Source organism: Dipodomys spectabilis, unplaced genomic scaffold (assembly GCF_019054845.1).
Source record: "Dipodomys spectabilis isolate Male_0828 unplaced genomic scaffold, ASM1905484v1 ptg000098l, whole genome shotgun sequence".
NCBI lineage: Eukaryota > Metazoa > Chordata > Mammalia > Rodentia > Heteromyidae > Dipodomys > Dipodomys spectabilis.
The window spans coordinates 1,735,659-1,762,392 of NW_024870775.1; the positions used below are offsets into that span (position 1 = coordinate 1,735,659).

The 26,734-nt window shown below is 43.2% G+C and overlaps 1 protein-coding gene across 2 annotated transcripts in view; it reads left to right on the plus strand.

Moving 5' to 3' along the window:
* The window catches only part of Ptch1 (patched 1), a 63,744-nt gene extending 46,095 nt beyond the window's left edge, over positions 1 to 17,649 (plus strand). Inside the window, exons 17-25 of one of the 2 annotated variants that reach the window (XM_042686941.1) lie at positions 1,546 to 1,729; positions 3,352 to 3,632; positions 5,736 to 5,873; positions 8,667 to 8,809; positions 12,070 to 12,169; positions 12,680 to 12,934; positions 14,401 to 14,953; positions 15,420 to 16,985; positions 17,087 to 17,649. In XM_042686941.1, the coding sequence (XP_042542875.1) occupies positions 1,546 to 1,729; positions 3,352 to 3,632; positions 5,736 to 5,873; positions 8,667 to 8,809; positions 12,070 to 12,169; positions 12,680 to 12,934; positions 14,401 to 14,952 (1,653 nt within the window). In that variant the 3' untranslated portion in view covers position 14,953; positions 15,420 to 16,985; positions 17,087 to 17,649. Of the gene's footprint in view, positions 1 to 1,545; positions 1,730 to 3,351; positions 3,633 to 5,735; positions 5,874 to 8,666; positions 8,810 to 12,069; positions 12,170 to 12,679; positions 12,935 to 14,400; positions 16,986 to 17,086 lie in introns of both variants that reach the window. The other variant, XM_042686942.1, reaches the window with a different exon arrangement.
* Positions 17,650 to 26,734: the final 9,085 nt, after the last annotated feature.

Here is a 26,734-nt window from a genome sequence, read left to right on the forward strand (position 1 = left end):
TATGCATCTTCTTCGGGACACTTGGATTCCAGTGAATCTGTTTTGATTCCTTAGTAGTGTTTAGGATGTGTTAGGAATCTGTGATTTCAAATGGGCCCATGGCAACGCCTGGCTTCCACAGAGCCTCTTCTCTTTGCTCTCTGTAGCTTGCTTGCTTTTACCTTGGGGCAGAAAACGTCATGCTAATGATCTTCTTAGCAGCTCTGTTTATTGTCTCCCCCTTTTCTGCTGGCATTTAAAGTGACAGATTTACAAAGTACATTGTTCAGAGTTATTATGGAGTGTGAAACTAAGTGCTTTATAGCAGTGTGCAGTGCTGTCAGGTTTGACAAGGGTGTGGGTACAGGAGCTTGCTTGAGAGACCGTAGCAGGGGCATGCCCGGGGAGCTGGGTTAGATAGAGTTAGAGACCAAGGGCCCTGTGGGATGAATATGATTGGGCCAGAGCCCTGGATGTCATTTCCTCTGCCTGGGATGGAGAAAAGTATGCTGCATGCATGAAGGCAGTGAGCTGCACTGTGTAGTTCCAGAGACGATTTGAAGACATACAGTTGTTATGCACCCTGTGGATTAATTGAATCCAGATCCCTGAAGTCTAATTCTCTCCCTCTCTTCCATGTTTTTTCTTCCTTCACACACACACACACTCACACACACTCTCACTCTTTCTCTCTCCCTCTCTTGTGTCCCGTTCTCCACCCCCCTCCCCTTCCTGGTGAACTGGTGTTTTTCATTTTGTTTAAAAGAAAGAAAGAAGAAGAAGAAAAAATACCGTGTTGGAACAAGGCCCAAAATCTAAAATAAACAGGAAAAAAAATCTTTTTTTTTTTCCAGTGTATCTAAAATATACATACACACACTCAATCTCACATTGTCTCAAGCCTGAGTAAAGTCCACAAGACCTACTATAGAGGGAGCACATTTGGCCCTGCAGAGGATTCAGTTTACTAAGCCTGACCACCTCTCAGAAATCTGATTACCCAGAAGGGCCATGGCTTTGTGTTAAGTCTTTTCCACTTTCTGGCAATGGACATTTTTTTTTGAATACACAGGTCATAGGAGGCTAGTGTTAGCAAAATTTATACAGATGTTGTTTTATTTTTATAGCTCTCCTCCATTTACTGGGTGGCATTTCCTTCAGTGTTAACAACAGAGGTTAACTGCACACAGACGTGTATGGGGATTCTTGCCAGGTTTTTCCCCCCTTCCCCTCCTATAAATATGTTTCTCCAGATTGTTCATTCTCCGCCTTGGCTGCAGACAGTCTTTTAGCATTCAGATTTAATTGGTTCAGCCAATTCTGGGGCCATCTGCAGAACCGTGTGTTCATTATAAACACACTTGATGAGTGTGTCCCCCAATGCGTGCATTTTGAAAGCAATCAGAGGTGTTCTGATGACACTCTCAAGCCATGGGCGTTCTGTTGTCTGTTGTTGGAATTAAAGGTCCAAAGCTCAGGCCAAAGCAGTTTTGCTCTCCAGGCAGAAGTGCATTTATTTATCCCACACCCTGCTCTGAAAGACCTCTTTCCTCTGCTCTTTTGTAGTTGACTAAACAGCGTCTGGTGGATGCAGATGGTATCATTAATCCCAGTGCTTTCTACATCTACCTGACGGCTTGGGTCAGCAATGACCCTGTTGCTTACGCTGCCTCCCAGGCCAACATCCGGCCCCATCGACCTGAATGGGTCCACGACAAAGCTGACTATATGCCAGAAACAAGGTTAAGAAGTAAGTAGCACTCGTTCTGACGGGCCTGGGAGCTTCCCCAAAGGTGCCTCATCCCGTTCCTCAAAGCTCAGCAACAGCTTCACTCGTTGACACTACCCAGGGTTCAAAAGTGTAAATAGAACAATATATTTCTTTTAGTTTAAAACTCTGCGAGACAGATGAGAATGTGTAATGGAATACAGCCCCACACTCTATCTCGTTGAGAAATAAGAGTCTCTAATCTCCTTTTGTAGCTTTAGCTCTTAAGACGTTCATCAGGCATCTCTTCTGAATGCCAGCTGTTCCCTGTGAAAGTCGGGGAGGCGTCCAGGTTGAGTGTTATTTTACTATTGCAGAGTTTTATCGCTGGGGATTATATGTTTATCTTAACTTTGTCAACTCTGGTGTTGAAGGGATTTTTGGCACATTGGGTCATTCCTATAAGCCACCAAGCACCTGTACTCTGTCAAAGCTGTTTAAACTGGAACAGAAAAGTCTGTATACAACAGTGTCCTCTTCCTTTCACCTCTCAGCCTGGAGTTTGAAAGGTGGTTCTGTGTGGATTTAATTTGCATTTATGATAGAGATCTTAGTAGCAGCGTATGCTTTGGACATTGGGCCAAGAGAAGACGTGAGAAAAGACGGGTCCCTTTGCAAACATGGCTGGGCAGCTAGCGGGTTGTGCTTCCCGGTATCTAAACCCCAGAGCCTTGTGGCAAGCAGCCAAGGCTTGTCTTAATGAAAATTTATAGTTGAGATTATAATAGGGCAAATCATGTTTAGCAAGTCAACTGAATGACCCCAAAGGGTCTGGAACACACAACGGCAGTAACTAAATGCTTGTTGTAGAAGGATTTTGCCTCATTGCTGAAGACTTAGCATGGCATTAGAAAAGAAGTGAGGAAGGTTTAAGTTGGTTAGGTCACTAAAAGGATAAGAAAGTAAAGCATTTTTCTCAGCAAAGCACGACTCTAGAATTATTTAGTTCTTAAAAATGAGTAAGGGCACCAGTTTGAACATAGAATTTTCATATTTGTCAGTGAGATGAGAAAATGTTGCTTGAGTCTTGAAGTGTTTAGACCGGTCAAAATCAGTGATCACTTGTGGATTATTAATAAAAAGTTTATTAAAAGAAATACCGAGGGGCTGGGAAGGTAGCTCAGTGGTAGAGTGCTTGCCTTGCATGCTTGAGGCCCTGGGTTCGATTCCTCAGCACCACATAAGAAAAAAGAAAAAAGCTGGAAGTGGCGCTGTGGCTCAAGTGGTAGAGCGCTAGCCTTGAGCTGAAGAGCTGAGGGACAGTGCCCAGGCCCAGAGTTCAGGCCCCATGACTGGACCCCCCTCCCCCCCCCCCCCCCCACACACACAAAAAAAAAGAAATACAGAGATCACGGACCCTCTGTCTTACACCATTACTCCCCCTCACCAAAAAACTTGATTATTGTTTACAAAATACCACAGCAAATATGAACATTATAAACACCCAGTGACATTTACTGCTTTTCCTTGATGTTGAAAAAAGAACAGTCAGTCCGTCTTCTTGCAGAGTTCTTTCGTGTTTTCATTGTCGTTATAGAATTACAGCCAGGAGACAACACTTCACAGCAGGCCATCTTGTAACCTGGTGTTTTCTGTCTGTCCAGTCCCTGCAGCAGAACCAATCGAATATGCTCAGTTCCCTTTCTACCTCAACGGCCTGCGAGACACTTCAGACTTTGTGGAAGCCATTGAAAAAGTAAGAACCATCTGCAACAACTACACAAGCCTGGGGCTCTCCAGCTACCCCAACGGCTACCCCTTCCTCTTCTGGGAGCAGTACATCAGCCTGCGCCACTGGCTGCTGCTGGCCATCAGTGTGGTCCTGGCCTGCACGTTCCTCGTGTGCGCCGTCTTCCTGCTGAACCCCTGGACGGCCGGAATCATTGTAAGTTTATTATAAGGGTCTTTTAAGGAAGTCAGATTCCATTCCTTTCAGCATAGCTCTTTCTGCAGCCAGGAAGTTTTGTTTATGTCTGGGCCTTTGGAAGAGGGTTATATAGATTGCATCATCTGTAATGTATTTATTCTACCTGAGGCGGCGAGGCTCATGGTGAAGGTAGAGCTTCAAATGGCCATAATCTTCTGTTCCCTTCTCCCTACAGCTTTCAAACGTGTCTACAATATATGGGATTTGTAAGGCACACTTTCCCTAATAGTTCTGAGCATTTATTTATTAAATAAAGATATATAAAGCAAAAAAAAAAAAAGCCCAATCTTTGGAAATTTTGAAGTGTCATTTTGTGACCCCATCCCAGAGAACCATGGAGAAGTTAGGGTGCAAGTATATGGGGGAGAAAGGATCTTAGAGGTGCATTGATCCCTGGAGAAAAGAATCAAAAGAGATGCCCGTGGCTCACGCCTATAATCCTAGCTACTCAGGAGGCTGAGATCTGAGGATCACAGTTCTAAGTTCAAAGCCAGCCCGGGCAGGAAAAGTCTTATCTACAATAAACCACTAGAAAACTGGAAGTGGCACTGTGGCTTAAGTGGTAGAGCACTTGCCTTGAGCTGAAGAATTGAGGGACAGCACCCAGGCCCAGAGTTCAAGACCCACAACTGACCAAAAAAAAAAAAGAGAGAGAGAAAGAAAGAATCAGTTGCTGCTAATAATCTATTTTGAGGCGTCCTTTCCCCAAATTCCTCTCAGACATGAAGTGAGTCTCGTGTAGAGTCTAATAAAATGGCAGCGGTTGAATTCCACAAACTGTGGTATAGCCTTTAAAATGCCAAAATTACAAAAACAGAGCAGATTTTGTTTCTGCACCATAAGTCTGGGCAACAGCAGGTATGTGAAAGGTAAATGTTTAGTCTGCAGGAATTTTCACAGCACTTAAACCATGGACATCGTCCATCTTTCATTATTCTCCACCGACCTCTACCTCCACCCACTGCCCACCCTGAGGAAGAATGATCATTTCCCCCGTTACTCCCCATGTGTAAAGTGAATTGGGTAGATATTTGTATTTGTTTCCCCTTGGCCCAAGAAACACCAAAGTCTTCCTCACAGACTGTTTTTCCATTCCCCTACAAACGTTTACAAAGAAGATGAAGGGCAAAGGAAAGCTGTTCCTTGCATTTAAGGGTCTGCTTTGTCTACCCCAGTTGTTCCTCATTTCTTCAAAGCACAGCAACCCTGTAATGTGACACGCATCTACTGTTGACAGCTTTCCCATTAGCCTGCTCCCAAATTTTCTTCACTTAGCCTGTTAGTTCTCCAACAAAGGCTACTCCTTTATAAGAACCTTTATCTACCCTGTCCTGCCAGTTTTCTTCAGGGTGAGGCAACCAGACACAATATTTCAACTTAGTTATGATAGAACAGTTACTGATGCTTAAGACACTTGTTTTAAGTTGTAGCTGTCTCCAGTATTGGTTCTAGGACTCCTATGTGTATATCAAAACCCTTGGATGCACAGGTCCTTTATATAAAGCAACATGGCCTTTATATAGGAACTATACACATCTCTCTAGGTTACTTACAATGTCTGATGCAGTGAATGTTATACATAGTTGCTATACTGTATGTTTTAGGAATAATGAGAAGAAAAAAAATGACCTTTTCAATATATGTGGAGATTTATTCTTCCCAAATATTTTCAATCCACAATTGGTTGAATCTATGGATATAGAACCCACACATGATGAGTCCATGACTATATAATTCTTTCTGGATTGTTCCAGTGGCATAGTCTCAGTCATGCTTTGCTATCAAGGACAGACATATAGAAAAACAATTGAGAGAGTACTTAACTTTGTTTTCATGTGTTCCTCCTTCCATCTTACAAATTGCTTGTCCCAGAGTCTCCCTTCCCAGCAAGAACTTGAAGTAGGAAGCTTCAAAGGACAGTTGTCCAAAGTAAAAGCGAGTTTGTACTTTGGTATTTGGGTATCAGATGGTTCTCTGTTCTTGCTCTGAAATAAGGCCAGATTAGCAGGCAAGGCCATGTGCAGTGTATCCCCTCACCGATGACTGTGTGTCTTCTTCAAGGTGATGGTCCTGGCATTGATGACAGTTGAGCTCTTCGGCATGATGGGCCTCATTGGAATCAAGCTTAGCGCTGTGCCTGTGGTCATCCTGATCGCATCTGTTGGCATCGGAGTAGAATTTACCGTTCATGTGGCTTTGGTATGGGAGATCAAAATGCAATATTTCCTTTAGTTCTTTCAGTGTCCAAGTGGGAACCTTTTTCATTTTGCCCGTACATCACAGTGACAGGTCCTTAGGACACAGGAGTTCCCTGAGGAGGTCTGAAATGGTTCTGAATTCCTTTCCCTCTTGGGGAGACCTGGGGCAGGGGTATGGAAAGTGAGTGTTACTGGGAGCTTCGTTAGGCAGAGTCCTCTGTGTCAGAGCAGGCGGGGAGAGAATGTGTTCCTCTGATGTTGACCATCATCACTGCTATCACCTCAGGTCCTAAAGTTGTCACTTTTGTTCTCTGAACATATTTGTGAATGGGCATGCATACACACAATTTTAGAAACAATAATAAGGGAGATAGAACAAGACCACCTTCAGGCTCAGTGGGGATAGTATAATTGAGAGTGAGATGAGCTGGCAGCTGTGGAAAATACCCTCAGGCCTGTGAGCAAAGGCTCAGATGCTCAGCCCTGAAATGCTGGCTCTTTACCTCAGCCCACCCAGCCCCATAAACCTCCCAGCCTCTGAAGTCAGCCAGAAAGCAGGAGAGCTAGGATTGTTTTCCATGGGATTTCTCCCCTCTTGTCCTGTGCAAGAGGAACTTAAACATGAGGACAAATTCAGTCTTGAATCCAAGAGACAAGTCCACATTTATCAGATAATTATTTAAAAGCTTCATCGCCAGGTGGAAATTATGTTCTATCTCATGCTTATAGCCCAAGCACCTGGAATTACTAGTAGGCTTTCAGTAAATACATACTGAGTCAATCAGTGCTGATGTTTGAAAAGGTCATGCTAGGTCCTTAGTGTGGGGCTTGGAGCAGATGCCTTTTAGCATTGTTTTTCTAGTCATCTGGCACTGCTCTGCCCACTGGCAGGCACACCGCATGTGCCTGTCTTTCTGATGCTGCTACTTGTGTCTTCTATGTCTCTCAAGCTGTAACTAAGCAACTTTGGAGACTAAAAATCAGTGTTTCAGAAGAAACGTTTCATTGAAGCTAATAAGCTTACCACATAGAATCAGTCTTCTCTACATTTTGATCCTGCTCAAATTCGAATTAATTCAAATTGGTTTTCCCCCCATAGACTTAAAAAATAGTTTTGTTTTGTTTTGTAGCTAGTTTTGCTCTCAAGTGCTTTCTAGAACAAATTTCTGCAATGGAACGGCAATCTGTGGTCTTTGTTACTTGTAGTCCAAGGCTTTTCCAAGAGCTGGGTAATATACAGGATACAATTTTTTGTCCTATGCATAAAATTTGGATTTTTTTTCTTTTTGGAAAGTTTAAAAAGCTGGTGGCTCATGCTTGTAATCCTAGCTACTCAGGAGGCTGAGATCTGAGATTGTGGGTCAAAGCTAGCCTGGGCTGGAAAGTACATGAAACTCTTATTTCCAATTAGCCATAAGAAAATCAGAAGTAGAGCTGTGGCTCAAAAGTGATAAAGTAGTAGCCTTGAGCAAAATTGCTCAGGGACAGGCCCTGAGTTCAAGCCCCCACAACCAACAAAATAGTAATTATAACAACAACCTTAAAAAGAAAAGATGTATTCCTAAAATTCCTTAAGAAGTAGGCAGAAGGGGCTGGGAAGGTGGCTCAGTGGTAGAGTGCTTGCCTTGAATGCATGAGGACCTGGGTTCGCTAACTGAGTACCACCTAAGCAGAAAAAGGCAGAAGTGGCACTGTGGCTCAAGTGGTAGAGCACTAGCCTTGAGCTGAGGGACAGCACCCAGGCCCAAAGTTCAGGCTCCAAAGAAGTAGGCAGATTCCTGTTAGGTTGCTGCATTTCAGTAAGCATCAGTTGTGAGCCATGGGATAAGACAATGGCACCCAGTTCAAGTATGATACAAAGCATTTTAGTAACAACTTATGTCTCAAGTCTGAGAACAGAGTTTTAGAAGAGAAAATAATGGATGCTCAGGATGTTCTGTACATACTATTTTTTTGATAAGGAAAATAACTATTCTTGTCCTTCTCACAGGGTAAATACAGGTTAGGAACACACACACACACACACACCCCATAGTGGCTCCTCACACACACACACACACACACACCATAGTGGCTCCTTTCTTTCGCCTAAACTTTAAAACAGAGAATAACCTTGTGCCAAGCACCATCCCTTCTTCCAGGCAGGAACCAGGCAGGGAATAGCAGTCATTCAAGTGAATAACCCATATTCAAGTGTCCATGGGTCACACTGATTGCAGCATTCTAATGCCCAAGTTCCCATTTGGTAGCAAACACCACTCTTGATCTGGAGGTGCTTTAGGATGCAAGGGCAATAGGGGTATGTACTTACATACTTATGTCAGACTAGAGTTGCACTTACAGCCTGGTGCTCAGGTATACCACAAATACATTTGTTTGAAGCAGTGACAGAAATTCTCACCTCAATGAAATCAAGGCGAAATGCATATTCAGCACCCACTGCCCATCAGACTAAGTTGAACACAAGATCTTGACCAACTAAAACATTAGCCAGAATATTTTGTCTTTCACAACTGTCAGTCTTCTCTGTGAGTGGTGTGAGATACTTGAGTGTGATTAGGAATGAAAGGAAATATTTGTGTACAATTTGTATAGTCTAGGTTTTGCTGAAGATTCACCTCAACATAGACTATGAGCCAATATCACAAACATGTTTAAGCCTCATCTAGCTCCTCTGATTAACAGTAAAATCTGAGAAGTATGTTCAGGAAAGATGGGGAAAATCTTAAGGCAAAGTTGAGGCTATACCATGTCCGATTCAAGACTCATCACCTGACCCCTTTTCCTTACACAGGCCTTTCTGACAGCCATTGGTGACAAGAATCGCAGGGCTGTGCTTGCCCTGGAACACATGTTTGCCCCTGTCTTGGATGGTGCCGTGTCCACTCTGCTTGGAGTACTGATGCTTGCAGGGTCTGAGTTTGATTTCATTGTCAGGTAAGTGAGAGCATGACAGATGATTTGTTTTAAAAAATTTCTTCATATTTTTTGTTGTTGCTTATTTCCTCCTATATCTGGTAGATGGCAGCATCTCTTCACTGTAACTCAACTTTCTTTTATGCTAAGAGGTACAAAATGTACAAGCTATGTTCCAGAGACATCATAGGAAGACCTTAGGTAGAGGTGAAGGGGTAGAGCTTAGCACCAAAGGTGACTTTTCAGCACAAAGTATCACCATTGTCCCAGTTAGTCACCCAGTATCTTACCTGTTAATGTCCCAGGGTAGAAAAGTCTACAGAAAGATGACATGGTTCCCATAAATGACCTCATTGGAGCTTTGTGTCATCATCTTCAAAACTAGAAAGGAAAACTTACAAATGCCTAAAATGATCTTCACAATTCTCTTAAAAAGTTAAGATAACATGCCCAGATTGGAAACCCCAGCCTAGTTTGAGTACTTCTATGTTGACTTCAAGACAGACTATTTCTTGTTGATTTATTTAAGTAAGAAGAATGCCTTTCTTATTTATAGAAGGAAAGTGAGTTTTCCTTTAGTAAATTGTTGGATACCTGCAGAGAAAGAAACCATGTTCTCTCAACAGCCTTCACAGCTTTGGGAGGTAGCTACTCTTGAATAAAATACTACTACTTGTGAAGAGGTAAAGTCATCCCTAAGTAAAAATACACTGCAGAACTAGAACTGTGGAAAGGTAGAACCCTGACAAATAGATAGTTTGTGTGGGCACTTTAATCTGGACAGTTAATCTAGTTGGCCTTGTCCTGTGCACATGTATGTTTGTATGTGTGAGAAACCGAAGCCACTTGTTTTCAGATGAAAAGAAAATCCTTTTAATTAGAAGTTTTAGCTCAAGTTGGCTTCTTACAGGGTAATAGAGTGCTTGCTGAGCATGGGTGAGGCCCTTGATTAAAAACAGGGAAAAGAAAGGAAGAGTCTTGCATCAGTCTATTAGCATAGTCCATTGGGCAGTCAAGCATCCTAGAGATTCGCCCTTCCTGAAATGAATCTTCTAGTTTACTCCCTGTGATTTGGACTAGAATGAATCAAGAGATAGAGTCACTCTTTCATTGGGGACCAGGACATGGTCTATTTTGTATGTCTGAATCCACTAGGGCTCTTTACATGCAGATGGCATTGGAGGTTGAGAGGAGTACTTGCCTTTCCACTCAGCTTCCAGATGAGGCCCATGAATGCAAGACTTCTCAACCTAGTCTGTTGATAAGTCAACTGGCCAATGTGTAAGTTCTTATTTGCCCAAATACTGAGATAGTTGGCCTAAGTTAGATAAAGGTTTTGGCTTGTTTAAAGCTATTGATTTGACTTTGACTTTCATTTCCTTGATACACTCTTATTTAGATATTTGTATTCTCTCTATGCTTTAAAAGCCCAATGCCAGATAGTCTTTTTTTTTTTGCATAACTACTTTCGCATTGAGCACATACGTAATGCCAACCTCACAAGTGTCATATTGTCCAACAGCAAGAAACCTGGGCTCTGTCCCTTTCTATATGGCTTATGGCCTATAGTGGGAAGAGATAGTTCCCCAGGTAATTCAAAACAGTAGAGACAGAGTGTGTGCTGAGCTCATGTGGGTCAACCTCACAAGGGATACTGAGTGAGCCATAGGAAGAAAACATGGCCTGACTTAGAGCACCCAGCTGAGAGCCTGGAGAGCAGAATCCCAGGTCTCTTATTCTGTTCAGACTGCTGGTTTCCTCACAGAGATATCAAGATTCCTGTTTCAAGCACTTAGAAAGGGCTTCTCATTTTCTAAAACTGAGCTCGAATAAATGAGCAGACATTTGTATACACAAAGCCGTCAGAAATCTAATTGGTCTGTTTATGCTACAGTTAGATGGATGGGATGCAAATGTCTTAATGCCTGCTGCTGATATATGCCTCTACTGAAAGTTCTAGCAGTTTACATTAAAGCAAGACATTGACTGCTTGGTGTTGAGGTTTTGTCTTTTTTTTTTTTCTGAACTAATGCAGCTCAAAAGTTTCTAGTGTTTACAATAGCTGTGAGGTATTTGTATTTTTATAGGGATTCTCTCCCCTTTCATCTAATGTTGAAACATATATAGACATGGCAACATTGGTTGCCTGGTCTGTTTCATGATCCAGCAGACCATTAACAGATAGATATCTTGCCCTCCCTCTTTCCAGAACATCCTGAGCCTCACTTCCCCCACCCCAGCCCACTTCCATCAAAGCCCTAGAAATCATTAGTTCCAGAAAGGCATCCTTGCGTGGAGTGTGAGCCCTCCCGCTGTGCAGAGTGTCCGCCAGAGGCTGTCCCTGGCTGACAGGTTTACCTTGGTATTCGTGAAGGATCCCAGACCTTAGCCCTCAATGGTGGGAAAGCAGAACTACTTGTTCACTTTCCTCTTCTACCATGGTGCTGCAGCCTTTATGTTTGAATTGGCTGACGCAAAACAAGAGTATTCAGAGATGCTAAATTGTTCAACAAAAGCTTGGCCCGCAGAGCAGCCCCGCCATTGTGGAGCACCCTCACCCAGCACAATGCCCCGGCTCCCACAGAATGGGCAGCATTCTCTTTGCAGAAAGCTGGTTCCTGTGTCCTAAAAAAGGTTGCAATTGGAGCTATTTGGTAAAACTGGAACTCACAGAATTCTAGGCAGAAAGTTGTGATTAATGAAAGCCCAGGGAAAGCCTTACCTGATATGCTAGAGACTTAATTAGAGATTCTGCCGTAAGAGGCAGAAGCATTTCACAGTGGATTAGCTGCCTGCAGAAGTGGGCTGCTTTTCCTCCTGGGCCAAATTGTTTAAATTCTACACCCTTCACTTCATTTGTTTGCTTCTGCTGGGTTTTCATGAACGGGGCCCCTCGGCATTGTATTTGTGCTTTCAGTTTGCTCAGCCATTCAGTTCACATTCCATATTTTTGTGTTTGTGTAACACATTCATAAATAACATTACATGCCATGAGATTTTAGCAAATTAACAAACTAATTTTTTTTCCTTCCCTTATGAGCTAACACTATGGGGCTGTGGAATATAATTCTCTAACTCCTGAGGAACAAAAAAAGCTAACAACAACAACAACAACAACAACAAAAAACAGTCTTATAGTTGAATTTGAACTATGGATTTATAACCACTGTTACAAATGGGTTGGGTTTGGGTGTTGATATGTTACAATATTTGGGTAGACAGAGGGTAGTATAATTTTCTTTTGTCACTCTGAAGGTTCCTGTTTTCCTTTTATCTTCAAGGTATTTCTTTGCTGTCCTGGCAATCCTAACAATCCTGGGTGTTCTCAATGGACTGGTTTTGCTTCCTGTCCTTTTATCTTTCTTTGGACCATATCCTGAGGTCAGTAATTACTCTGGGCATAATGTCTAATCCACAGGCCACTAAATGCTGTTTTGCCTAGTGTCACTATTAATTTAGATACTTAGGTATTTCCATATTTGCCAGTAGTTTTATTTACTCTTTAAGGAAATAAAAGCATGGCCCTTTTCAATTTGGTTGCTTTGGGGGTGGGGGGTGGTAGACTTTGTTCAGCTTCAAATCAACTAATTGACAGCCTGAGTCTTTTCGATCTATATTAATGAAGGTTTTCCGCTCTAGATGAATATCTGGGCTTCACAGAGGGGTGCACATCTCACCTTCCTGTGTGAAAAGGCATAGGCCATTCTTTGGCTCTAGCTGTAGGACTTCAGGGTCCACTTTGGTGGCAGACAGAAGAGAGGAGAATACAATATAACGTGGGGTCCCAGGGTAGGAGGCAGAGACCCCTGAATAATACCTTGCTCTGAACCTTGAGATTGGCCAGCAGGGAAATAGACAATAAAACTTTTAATCTGGAATCTTCTTAAATAGGTGTCTCCAGCCAATGGCCTGAACCAGCTACCTACTCCTTCCCCTGAGCCGCCCCCTAGTGTTGTTCGTTTTGCGGTTCCCCCGGGTCACACAAACAATGGGTCAGATTCCTCTGACTCGGAGTACAGTTCTCAGACAACAGTGTCCGGCATCAGTGAAGAGCTTCAACACTATGAGGCACAGCAGGGCATGGGGGGTCCTGCCCACCAAGTGATCGTGGAAGCCACAGAAAACCCTGTCTTCGCCCGTTCCACTGTAAGTCATCACAGTGGCCAGGGGGGGTCCTTTCTACCGGTGGTAATGGGCTGGATGGTTTAGGAGAGCCCCTGCCTGCTCTGAGCAGCAAATCACTTAGACAAGATGCATCAAGAAAGTATATACCCATCCATCGCAGGAAAGTTAACCAATGTATTTGATTCTTTATAAACTATATCTTAAAAATGATAATGTTTTTATTGCTGTGAGAAGGTGGCTTTTCTCTTCCTTCTCATCTCTACTCATTGTTTTCCTGAGTACAGAATTATTTTGATTATTGTCTAAAACTCTGCCATAGCTCTGTGTCTCTGAGCTCATCTGTCAGGTGGCTAGAAGGAGCATCAAAGCTCAAGCTCTGAAATACCCCTGAGTTCCTACTTTCATTTTACAAGGTCATGAGGATCCTGGGAGCTCTTTCTCCAGTCACAAGAACCTCAGCCCCTTCCTTTACACTGTGTCCCCCAAGATGGCCTCACCTCCCCCCGCCCTCCACCAAGGCCAGGAGCTCAGCAGGCAAAAGCCAAGGAAGGTTCCAGGGCTCATGTTGCTCCACTGAGGCCCCCTGCCATCCCTCCAGGAAATGGGTATTCCAGTCCCAGGCCAGAGCAGCCCTTCCATGAAAGAGAGGGAGGCCAACCAAATAACCTAAATTGTCCTCCTCTCACCCCCCGTGACGATGCCTGCTGAGCTGCAGTGTGAATCTGGTTTTGTTCAGCGGGAGCCTAAAAATAGGTACAAGCTGAACGACTTTGAAGTTGGTCACGGTCCTTTTGATTGATGTGGCCACTGTGCTGCTCTGTGCTTTGTATAGAGACCCAGAAACCACATTCCTAACAATCGGACAGAGCAGCACTGCCTGATACAAGTTTCTTCATGATAGTAACTCTGACTCTGCTCTCTAGTCCAGTAGCCACTGGCCACATGTGGAGGCTACTAAAATGTCTAGTATGACTGAGGTATTGGATTTTGGAATTTTAATCCATCTAGATGCAAATGGCCATGGGACTTCAATGAATGCCATGTATGACAGCAATGGTATAGACCATCCTGCCAGGGTCCTGCCTTGTGGCCAGCCTGGGCCAAACTTGTAGCAGTTTTCAGAAGAAAGGAACCCAGGTTCCAGCTAGACAACCAGGGTGGGGTGGCGGATTGTGGGAGGGAAGCAGCTGTGATGCTCTCAGACCACAGCCCTGCATTTATGGGCAGCAGCCATATGGATCCAGCCAGCTGTGCTGGAGCAAGGCTAAAAAGAAGTTCCAAATAAAGACCTCTTTTGCCACGTCATGGAGGTTACTGAAAAATTGAGTTCGTCTTCTGTGGGTGGAAGGTCCCCATTGGTTCACTGGGGTTGACGGGGTACCTGGTCAGAGCCAAGAAGTGAGGGGTAAGACTGGGGAAGAGGCCATGTACTGAGCCTGTGGTTCGTGGTGTATCTGCCTATATTAACCTGCCCTCGTCCTCTACAGGTGGTCCATCCTGAACCAAGGCATCACCCACCCTCCTCAAACCCTCGACAGCAGCCCCACCTGGACTCAGGGTCCCTACCCCCTGGGCGACAAGGCCAGCAGCCCCGCAGGGACACCTCCAGAGAAGGCTTGCGGCCACCCCCCTACAGACCACGCAGAGACGCTTTTGAAATTTCTACTGAAGGGCATTCTGGCCCTAGCAACAGGGACCGCTCGGGCCCCCGGGGAGCCCGTTCCCACAACCCTCGGAACCCAGCGTCCACTGCCATGGGCAGCTCTGTGCCCAGCTACTGCCAGCCCATCACCACTGTGACAGCTTCCGCTTCTGTCACTGTTGCTGTGCACCCCCCACCCATTTCTGGACCAGGACGGAACCCCCGAGGGGGGCTCTGCCCGGGCTATGAAGACTACCCTGATACTGACCCTGGGCTGTTCGAGGACCCCCACGTGCCTTTTCACGTCCGATGCGAGAGGAGGGACTCGAAGGTGGAAGTCATAGAGCTGCAGGATGTGGAGTGTGAGGACGGGCGCTGGGGAGGCAGCTCCAACTGAGGTGTGTGCTGCCCGGGGGCCGGGGGACCTAGATGGGGGCAGATAAAGAAGTTCCTTGGCAGTCTGAGGCTGCATCTCCCAGGGGACCTTTAATGACCTGGGCTCTGTTTTCACCACTTGGAGTACCAGTCCTGTTTCAAACTGGGTTCTTCCTCCTTGATAAGTAACCTCTTAAGAATTAGTACAACTTAACAAAGACCATAGCCACTTCACCTTTTACCTACCTATTTGCCATTGTTATTGCAGTGCCATAACCGCTACACAACACTTTTCACCTGACTGTGTGATTGCATCATGATGGTGGAAATTCCTGTACTGCACTTAACACCCTGCCATCCCTTCATAATGCTAAAGAAAAAAAAAATGAAGTCAAACGTTCCAAAGTTGGGGGCTGTCTGTATATGATAATGCGTAATTCTTTCTCTAAGTGACCATAAAATGACATCCTGCATTGTTTTCTTTTAAAGGGTGATTAAAATCTGAAGCAAAGAGGCCAAAGATTGGAACCCCCCCCCCCCCCCCCCACCTCTGCCCCACCTCTTTCCAGAACTGCTTGAAGAGAGCTGCTTGGAGTTAGGGAGAAGGTGTGCTGCCCTGGAGAGCAGTTCATTGTTACTGTAACCAATTGTATTATTTTGTTAAATATTTCTATAAATATTTAAGAGGTGTACACATATGTAATATACGAGGGAACAATGTAAAATAGAATGACCTGGGGTTTCTCCACTCCTGCCCCAGAGTGGGGAGGTCACTGGGGATGGGGTGGGGGACCGCACCCCTCCCTATTTGTACATTGATCTCTGCCACAACCAAGCTTAACTTAGTCTTAAATGTTCAGCATATGTTGCTGCTGCTTAAATATTGTATAATTTACCTGTATAATTCTATGCAAATATTGCTTATGTAATAGGATTATTTTGTAAAGATTTCTTTGTTTTAAAATATTTTAAATTTGCATATCACAACCCTGTGGTAGTATGAAATGTTACTGTTAACTTTCAAACACGCTATGCGTGATAATTGTTGTTGTTTAATGAGCAGATATGAAGAAAGCACGTTAATCCTGGTGGCTTCTCTAGGGGTAGTTGTTTGGTTATGTGTGTGTGTATGTGACCATGTATGGATTTTCCAATGTACTGTATTGTGATTTTTGTTTTATCTTGTTTATTTCTCTTTGTTCTCTGTAATCTGTAGTGGCTTCTCATCCCATCAGGCCAGAAGAGTTGGAGTATCTTTATGGCTCTGTGCTGGTTGGAGGGGTATCTCTAAATAGCCACCTTATTCTCTGGAAACGGTCCAGGAGAAGCCAGGTGCAACCTCACTTGTTGCCCTCCCAACACCCACCTTGTGCTTCAGAGAAAATAGGTTTCTTCACATAGATTATTATGTTGGATGTTGGAACCTCAGGGTGCAGAGCCAACTGTCTTCATTGGAGGAAAAGAATTAGGAACTATGCCGAGTGGGGAGACCCTGCTAAGCTATGGAAATCAGTGTACTCCAGAAAAGTGTGTAGTATTCTGCCTTGCATGTGACTTATGTGCGCATGTGCACTTACACACACAGCCTCCCACCCCATGACCCTAATACAGGTAGAAGAATCCATTCATTCAGGGCTCAGTAAGCCAAGAGAGGACGTTTTGAGGTCCTACAATTTAAATTTCCTCTCAATTGAACAGCTAGTTGAGGATTCCTAGGTCAGCTTGCTTCTAACATGGCAGGTGATGCAGACTCAAGTTCTGAGATTTTTTGCAGTACATTCATGTTAGGTGCACATTTTTAAATGAATAAAAATGTGGCTTTCCTCCCCTCTCCATTATGATTCTTTCAGTGCAACTTTTTTTTTTTTTAAGAGAGCTAGGATGCTAATTACTTATACTCCAGAATGTATATGGAGTCATCTCTTGCTCTGAAGTTTGAGACTCCTTCACCTCTAACCTTAGACTAGCAAATGTTAGGGAAGCATTGTCCAGCTCCCTTTCCCAATCAGCACCAACAACCTGTCTGGAAAGGACCCATTGCTCGTGTGTGTGTGTGTGTGTGTGTGTGTGTGTGTGTGTGTGTGTGTGTGTGTGTGTGTGTGTGTGTGTGTGTGTGTGTGTGTGTGTGTGTGTGTGTGTGTGTGTGTGTGTGTCAGCAGCCTAAGCTACTGCGAGGGGGGCTCTGTAGGCTGCTCCTGCTCCTCCCTTGTGCCCTCTGTGGAAAACCTTAATGCAATGGGCCCCCAGTAGTACCAGCAGGATAGTGACCTCAGACCCTAAAACTCACCACAAAACTGTAAGGTACTAATTGGAAGCCACCTGTGGCTGCCAGGTGTGTGTATTAATAGGCCAGGGGCCCTAGCTCTACCCCACACTGCTCATGTCTTGGTGCCTGTCAGCCATACTGTCTGCCTACCTAACACCAGCTCTGCTCAGAGAATTTGTTTCCTGAGGTGAGGAGAGAGATTGAAAATTCTCAAGATGGCTTTCCTGCAGCTCTGGCTGTTCCCCTCACTGCCCCTAACTCCTTTCCTGAGCCTAGCTTGTATGGCACGTGAGGGCCTGTGCAGCCTATTCATTTCTGTTGAGCATAGAACTTTCTTCATAGGTCTCAATGGACAAGGAAAACTTGAGCTAGTAGGAAATTTTCTCTCTCTCTCCCTCTTTCCCTCTCTCCTTCTCTCCCTCTCTCCCTCTCTCCCCCACCCTTCCCTAAAAGTTTTATTTTGTATGTCTTGTTTGTTCATTTGGATGTTTTAATTTTTAAAAAAAGTTTTTGCTGATATTTATAATTTTAATTTTGTATCATAAGAATGTTTTCCTACAGTATTTGTCATGCCAGTTTATAACAAAAAATGCAGGGATTTATTTCTATTGGAAACACTATTCCAGCTATGTTTTACTTTTGAACAGAATTTTTATTTGTATAGAGTGCTTACTAATGTTAAATAGTTCAGAGTATATAACATTTACAATAAGGACTCATGATAGGTTTTAGTGTAAGGAGTTTAAAGGAAATATTCAAACTGGGTCTCATTCTCTGCCAATTCAGGTGGAAATGAGTTTGTGTCATTTCATTTACAAAGATAAAAATATGCCATATAATTTATTTATATGAAAATTTATTTTTGTAGTGTACATAGTAGTCGTCAAGTCTTTTGACAGAAGTATATTTTTAAAGAATTTATATGTGATGATTCCATAATGTCTGCAATCTTGCTGGGACATGAGTAGGGACACTTTCCATTGTAAATTACAGCAAGGAAATGAAAATTCTGACCAGTGTTAAGAGAGAGCGAGCGGCTATTCATGTGATTGTGAAATGTTTATTAGTTACCATTTGTGACCTAGTGTGGTTCTCCTTTTAACCTTGGAAGGTGACAATGTACAAACTCTCTAAATATTAATGTTCAAACACTGATAGAAATTCTAACATGAATAAAAAATAATATAACTTGTTGGTTATGTCTTTGTTGATAGAATTTTTTTTCTCCTTAAAATACAAACATAGTTAAGTCTTAGAGACCATACTAAAACTAAAACTCTTTCCGTTTTCTTGTACTTGTTCTGGGGCTTGAACTCAGGGCCTGGGCACTATTGCTGAGCTCTAGTGCTCATAGCTAGTGCTCTACCACTTTAAGCCACAGCATCATTTCTGGCTTTTTGGTGGTTAATTGGAGATAGTCTCATGGACTTTATTGCCCAGGCTGGCTTTGAACTGTGATCCTCAGAGCTCAGCCTCCTGGGTAGCTAGGATACGTGTGTGACCCAGTGACTCAGTTATCTAATAGTCTCGTGTTTGTTTGTTTGTTTTTTTCATCAAAGCCATGCTGGATACCTAAGATGTTCCTAAATAATCCATCCAAATGATCTCATTTCTTTTTTTTTTTTGGTTCCGGTCGTGTGGCCTGAACTTTGGGCCTGGGCGCTATCCCTCAGCTCTTCAGCTCAAGGCTAGCGCTCTACCACTTGAGCCACAGCGCCACTTCCGGCTTTTTTCTTTTTGCTTATATGGTGCTGAGGAATCGAACCCAGGGCCTCAGGCCTGCAAGGCAAGCGCTCTACCACTGAGCCACCTTCCCAGCCCCTCATCTCATTTCTTTCTTTTTTTGGGGGGGGGGGTTGGGGGTCCGGTCGTGGAGCCTGAACTCTGGGCCTGGGCGCTGTCTCTCAGCTCTTCAGCTCAAGGCTAGCGCTCTACTGCTTGAGCCGCAGCGCCACTTCCAGCTTTTTTCTTTTTTCTTATGTGGTGCTGAGGAATCGAACCCAGGGCCTTGAGCATGCAAGGCAAGCGCTCTACCACTTAGCCACCTTCCCAGCCCTCATCTCATTTCTTAATATACTTAGTTTTCTCATGTAATACTATACATTAGAGGAAACATAAATAAGTTCAAATTAAAAAATCCTCAGTAACAGTGTCATTGCAGATAACTTACCATATGAATATTTTTGAGTGCTTATTTATTGATAGGATTTCATCATAGTCATGGAGAACAAATATGAAAAAATAATGACAAAAATATGAGAAAATCTTCCCTAAGTAATTTGAAGCTAAGCAAGGAAGGAAAGAGAAGAGACAAAACCTGGATTGCTATTAAGCATGTGGTGACTTAGTCCTTGTAGGGTCAGCCAGCGATAGCCCATGGCTGCCTCCTAATTTTGTATGGATTTGTCATGAGACAACCAGGTCCATTTCTATACATGTCTATGGCTGCTTTCATGTTGTAGTGACAGAATTGTATCATTTGCCATGGAGATTGACAAGTCTGCAGATCCTGAAAGATTTACTCTTTGGCCCTTAGGAAGAACCCTGCCAATCCATCTACAGACAAGGTAGAATAAGCCAGAGTTACTCAAGTGTGGTCCATGAATCAGCACGCCTTGGAAGCCTGCTAGTACAGCCGAAATCCAATGCTGCCCCAGACCTACTAAATCAGAGTCTCTGGGAATGAGGCCCAGGAATCTGTGCTTTAATGAGCAGCCCTGGTGGTTCTGATGCACCAGTAGAGATGATCCCTAAATTCCTTCCAGCCGAATGTGGCCATGGTTCTCTAATTTGACTCAGGCTGCACAGCCAATGCAGGCCAGATTCTGGAAACAACAGAGAGATCCTGACTCGTCTGTGTGGTCTTTCCACAAAAACACATGTTCCTCTGTGGGAAAGAATCGGAGACCTGTGAACTTTGCATTTGTGTCTGGGAGTCTGGGGAGAGGAATTCCCTTTCTAGTGCTCTGTCACAGCTGTGAGGCAGGACCTCCAGGGAGGGTGTGGGGCTCCTGACCTAACAGGCAGGGAGTGGAGTGGGGGACACCCACACCCTGCGTCCACCCTTCCTGCCACGGGGGTTTTCTGGCATCCAGTTGACCAACTCTGGCATGGGCAAGTCACTTGAAACTTCAGAAGGCTGTGCCCTCTATAAATTAAAGACAATGAATGTTCCTGAATGTTCCAGGGAGGCAGCCACATCCTGTATGTCCTGTACTGAATTTTAGGTCACTCACCCATGCTGTACCTCTTGGGGACTTTTTGTCTCTAAGGTAATAAGGGTCCTTTGCAGAAACATTGCTAGAAGACTTTGTACTTAGGCCCTTATTTGGAGGCATTTGAGGTGATACAACCAAGGAATCTGATGTTCTGCTAATACAATGTCTTTCATGGATACTTACCTGTAAAATACTAATAATAAATTATTAAGCAAGGTTTTCATTTTACAACCTCATTCCTACCTCCTGATATAATCAGTGATCTGCCTTAAGCCCTCTACTAGTGAATTTCATACATACTGCTAACTTGGTTCATTCAAGTCACAGAGAATCTTTACTCCCTGAGTCTTAAGTGTGGAAAACATTAATTACATTAATTAGTATTCAAATTGAGAGTATTCAAGTTCTTTGAAGCTTTGCTTTATACCACCAAAGTGACCATTCCTTAGCATCTACGATCTTTCCTCAAGACTTAGGTAAATACAAGGCCTATTCCCCCACACCCCTTCAGTATGGCACAACTTCAGGCAAGCCCTATGCTACCAAGTTTCCGGCAACCACGTGGATGTAAAAACAGGTGTGTAATCTTTGATAACTGGTAACTGACCTCCCAAAAGAAGTGAAGATGGGTCTATTAATCATCTGAAAGGAATATTTGCCAAGTTTTAATTACTTTCAATAAAGGCAGCACATCGTAAGCACATGCCTCAAACATGAATCTGTTTAATCATTCACATGGTCCTGAGAGAGGGCCTGTTAGATAACATATTCTGCACAGATTTCCAGCCAGGATGTTATAAATGCTATCAAAGATTATGAAGGGCTATTGCGGTCTGTTCACAACATGATGGAACTCAAAGAAACAGAAAGACCGCATGCTCCATAGATCTGGCACAAAAAGAAGTATGAGAGGTAAAGATGACTCAAATTCCACCTGGCATGGCCACACGTGAACACCTTACATGGTATTTCTATTCATGCCTTAGGAATTCTTTTTCTTAGGACAAAGGGAACAAGGCCCCAGGACTGTTATAGAGCTGGTCCTTGCCTTGAGATTGTGTCAGCAAGAAGTAGTGTGGTCCTTTGACATCCCATTTTCCTGGACAGTGTTACCTTGGTTCATCTGCTTCCCATCCATGAGACAGGGTATGGGAGTGTGGTATAAGCTACCAACAAGGCAAACAACAAGGTCAAATAAGTTGTTTACAAGAAGGCAAAAACAGGAAATACCTTTATCAACAACACCGTCTTTCTACACAATGGACCACAGCTTGTATTCTCCTGGAACAGGGTAGGGAAGGATAATAACCTGTTTTATTTTTATAAAGGAAAAAAATCATATAGAGAGGGGAAGAATTGATGAGCAAGTTCTGACTGGTGAGTTCTTATATAATAACGAGAATTGTAGCAGTAAGCCTAAGTTGAGATGCCAAAAGAATCCCCATTGTAATTACAAAGTTCAATCAACAGCAGTAGTAGGTGGACTGGTGTCCAGAGCTCCTTTTGTAGCCAGAGGAGCAGCATGATGGGGCAAGAATGGAGAATAGCAGGAGGCTCTGCTCTGGATTAAGAGCAAGAACAACCAATCCATCAGAGAAGACAAGATCAGATGGACAGAACATAAGGCTAACACTGTAGAAAAGACCTAAATCAAGAGAGACCAGCCAAATGAGGGAAGAGAAATGAAACAAGGTAGAATGGAATAGTGCCAAGAGATAGCCAGACACCACATGTCCATGGCTGCAAGAGCAATTGACAGCTCTTCATACTTGAATTTTTTTTAATTTATTTTATTTTATTTGTGAACATACTGTACAGAGGGGTTACAATTAGATGGGCAGGATAATGCATACATCTCTTACCAAGCATTGCAGCCTCCTCCTTTGTTTATCCTTCACATCCCTTCCCAGCCTCCCCCCTCCTCCCCAGTCCCAATCCTTCCCCCCCTCCCCCACCAACATTGTAAAGCTCGTTTTCGACATGACAACTTGTACTTCTCATTGTTGCAACAGGTCCACCTATATCCTTAAATGACTTGTTTTTCCCCATCGCCTCCACAAGTTATACTGACATCAAATATAGTGAAAGCAGGGGTTATACTGTGGGGGAGGGACATACAAAGCAACAAAGAAATAATCTTATAAATGCGTTAGAAACACATGCATGAAAGAAAAAAACATTAAAATACATATCTAAGGGTTCATTTTCCTAACATCACATTATCTGACCTTTTCCGCTTGACTCATACATATACTAGATATTACAAATAAGGGAAACCATGGGACCTACGTTTCTTTGGGCCTGGCTTACTTCGCTTAATTTTTTCCAAGTCTTTCCATTTCCTAACAAATGGGGCAATGTCATTCTTTCTGATGGAGGCATAGAATTCCATTGTGTATATATACCACATTTTCTTGATCCATTCATCTACTGAGGGGCATCTGGGTTGGTTCCAGATCTTAGCTATGGTAAATAATGCTGCAATAAACATAGTTGAGCTGGTAGCTTTAGTGTGGTCTTGTTTGTAAATATTTGGGTAAATGCCCAAAAGTGGGATTGCTGGGTCATAGGGGAGTTCTATGTGGAGTCTTTTGAGGAACCTCCATACTGCTTTCCAAAGTGGTTGAACAAGTTTACATTCCCACCAACAATGAAGTAAGGTTCCTTTCTGTCCACATCCCCTCCAGCATCTGTTGTTGTTAGAGTTCTTGATTTTTGCCATTCTAACTGGAGTGAGGTGGTATCTCAATGTTGTTTTGATTTGCATTTCTTTTATGGCTAGGGAGGTTGAGCATTTCTTCATGTGTCTATTGGCCATCCTTCTTTCTTCTTCAGAGAAGTTTCTCTTTAAGTCTTTCGCCCACTTGTTTATTGGGCAGTTGTTTCTTTGAGGATTTGTTGTTGGGGGATTTAATTTTTTGAGTTCCAAGTATATTTTAGATATGAGACCCTTGTCCGTTGTATGGCTAGTAAAGATCTCCCAATCCGTGGGCTTTCTATTGATCTTGCTAGCTATGTCATTTGCCATGCAGAAGCTCTGCAACTTTATGCAATCCCATTTGTCCAACCTTTCTTTGATTTGTTGTGTTTCCGGGTCTCTATTCAGAAAATTTCGGCCTGAGCCAAGGAGACCTACGGTTTCTCCTATTCCATTCTGTAATGTTTTCAGAGTGTCTGCTTTGACTTGGAGGTCTTTGATCCATTTGGAGTTGATTCTGGTGCAGGGTGATATATAAGGATCTAGCTTTAGTTTTCTACAAGTAGTTAACCAATTTTGCCAGCACCATTTACTGAAGAGGCTGTCTTTCTTCCATTCTATTGTTTTAGCTCCCTTATCGAAGATTAGATGGCTATAGGTCTGTAGGTTCATTTCTGGGTTTTCAATTCTATTCCATTGGTCCTGAGGTCTGTTCTTATGCCAATACCAAGCTGTTTTGATTACTATGGCTTTATAGTAGAGTTTGAAATTTGGTATTGATATTCCTCCAGCAGTGTTCTTTCCGTTGAGGAGCGTTTTTGCTATTCGGGGTCTTTTATTGTTCCATATGAGTTTTTGGATTGCCTCTTCTATTTCCTTGAAGAATGAGGATGGAATTTTGATAAGTATTGCGTTGAATTTGTAGATAGCCTTGGGAAGTATTGCCATTTTCACGATGTTAATCTTTCCAATCCAGGAGCATGGGAGGTTTTGCCATTTTTTAAGTTCTGTGTTGATTTCCTTTTTCAAGATTTTAAAGTTTTCATCATAGAGGTCCTTCACTTCTTTGGTTAAGTTAATTCCTAGGTATTTTATTTTTTGTGGGGCTATTAAAAATGGAGTTGCTTTCCTAATTTCAGCCACACTTTTCTCATTGTTGGCATACAGAAAAGCCATTGATTTTTGGGGGTTAATTTTATACCTTGCTACTTTGCCAAAGTTTTGAATCAGCTTGAGTAATTTGGGAGTGGAGTCTATGGGATTCTTTAAATACAAGATCATGTCATCTGCAAAGAGGGAGAGTTTTATTTCTTCTTTCCCTATTTGGATCCCCTTTATGTCTGCATCTTGTCTTATTGCTGTAGCTAGGCATTCTAATACTAGATTGAAGAGAAGTGGAGAGAGTGGACATCCTTGTCTTGTTCCTGAGTTAAGAGGAAATGGCTTTAGTTTTTCACCATTAAGTATAATACTGGTTGTAGGTTTGTCATATACAGCCTTTATTGTATTGAGGAATGTTCCATGGAGCTCTTCATACTTGAATTAAGATCATGCACTTGGCCATTTTTCTCAATGGATACTTTTGTTCTTCCTCACAGCTCTCATCTGACATGGCGTAATGGAAGGTTTTTTAAGAACTGAGGTGGCTCAGTGGTAGAGCGCTTGCCTTGCATGCTCGAGGCCCTGGGTTCGATTCCTCAGCACCTCATAAGCAAAAAGAAAAAAGCCAGAAGTGGTGCTGTGGCTTAAGTGGTAGAACGCTAGCCTTGAGCTGAAGGGCTGAGGGACAGCACCCAGGCCCAGAGTTCAGGCCCCATGACCGGACCCCCCGACCAAAAAAAAAAAGAACTGAGGAAGCTTGCCATAAACTACAGAGTTAGAGCTGTCAATGATCTTTGTCATCCTGTACTCTTTTAAAAAAAAAAAAAGTGATAGGACTTGTCCTCTTTAGCCAATCCCATGGTCTTGGAGTCAGATTCCAACCTGGATTTCTTTTTTTTTTTTTGTCAGTCGTGGGGCTTGACCTCTAGGCCTGGGCGCTGTCCCTCAGCTCTTCAGCTGAAGGCGAGCGCTCTACCACTTGAGCTACAGCGCCACTTCCGGTTTTCTGGTGGTTTATTGGAGATTGGAGTCTCACGGTCTTTCCTGCCCAGGCTGGCTTTGAACCGCGATCCTCAGATCTCAGCCTCCTGAGTAGCAAGGATTACAGGCGTGAGCCACCAGGGCCCGGCTTCCAACCTGGATTTCTGAGATCAAGTCTTCTTGCTCTTATTCCTATTGTCCTCATTTCCCCTCATTTGTTCTTTGTGTTAATTTCAAAGGTATTAAGGGACTACCTACCACCTAACACAGTTTCTGAGCTTCCTCTTGTGCCTACACCCCATTGTGTACACAGGATGTTTGTACAAAATGCAAAAAGCTACAGTAGAGGAAGCAATTAGCAAATCTCTGAATTGTCCTTCTGATTAGATTTAAATTCCCAAAGCTAATTGGCCAAAATGTTCCTCCTTAACTAGAACCAATAATAATGTGAAACTAGGTTTGCATTTCACGAGAGTTTGCATTTCATGACTGAAATCTCATACTTCATTTGCTAATAGTCCTAATCATAAACATTTAATTTAGGTAGGATTTTCAAACTATATGTAAAAGATGCCTAAATTTATGAATTATTCTTCCACTGCTGAAAACATATTATCCACCTTGGGCTGGACCAAATATGTCCACATGCGTAAGAAGTCCTACCTGTCACTTTGACCCTTTCAGAAATTCCACCCTCTGCTGGACACCAGTGGTCTACACTTGTAATCCTCAGGAGGCTGAGATCTGAGGATTGTGGGTCAAAGCCAGCTGGCCAAAACAAAAAAGCTTGTGAGTCTCCAGTTGACCACTAAAAGCTGGAAGAGGAGGTGTGGTTCAAGTGGTGAGCACAGCCCTGAACAAAAAAGCTAAGGGACAGAGCCCAGACCCTGAGTCCAAGCACCAGCAAAAGAAGAAAGGAAGGAAGGAAGGAAGGAAGGAAGGAAGGAAGGAAGGAAGGAAGGAAGGAAGGAAGGAAGGAAGGAAGGAAGGAAGGAAGGAAGGAAGGAAGGAAAAAGAGGAAAGAAGCAAAGAAGGAAAGAAGGAAAATTCCAGTATCTACTGTCATCCCTCACCATTCAGAAGGATTAACTCCAGAATCCCTACAGATTCTAAAATCATCAAAAAATCCCATCCTTCTATGGAGGTACTCCTCCAGTAATTGTATATGATCCCCTCACATCCTCCCAATATTCTTCAAATCATCTCTAGATTATGTATCACATCTCCTACAATGCAAATGCTATGTAAATAGTTGCTATACAATATTGGTTAGGAAACAATGATTTTTGAAAGTCCATTTAAAAAAGTCTGTATGTGCTGAGCATCAGTACCTCATACCTGTATCCTAGCTATGAAACTGAGATCTGAGGATAAGTTTAAAGCCTGCTCAAGTTGCAAAGTCCAAGAGGCTCTTATATACAATTAACCACTAATAAGCCTGAAGTGAGGCTGTGGATCAAGTGATAGACTACTAACCTTGAACAAAAAAGCTCAGGGACAGCACCCAATCACTGAGTTCAAGCCCTGGCACTAGGACTGG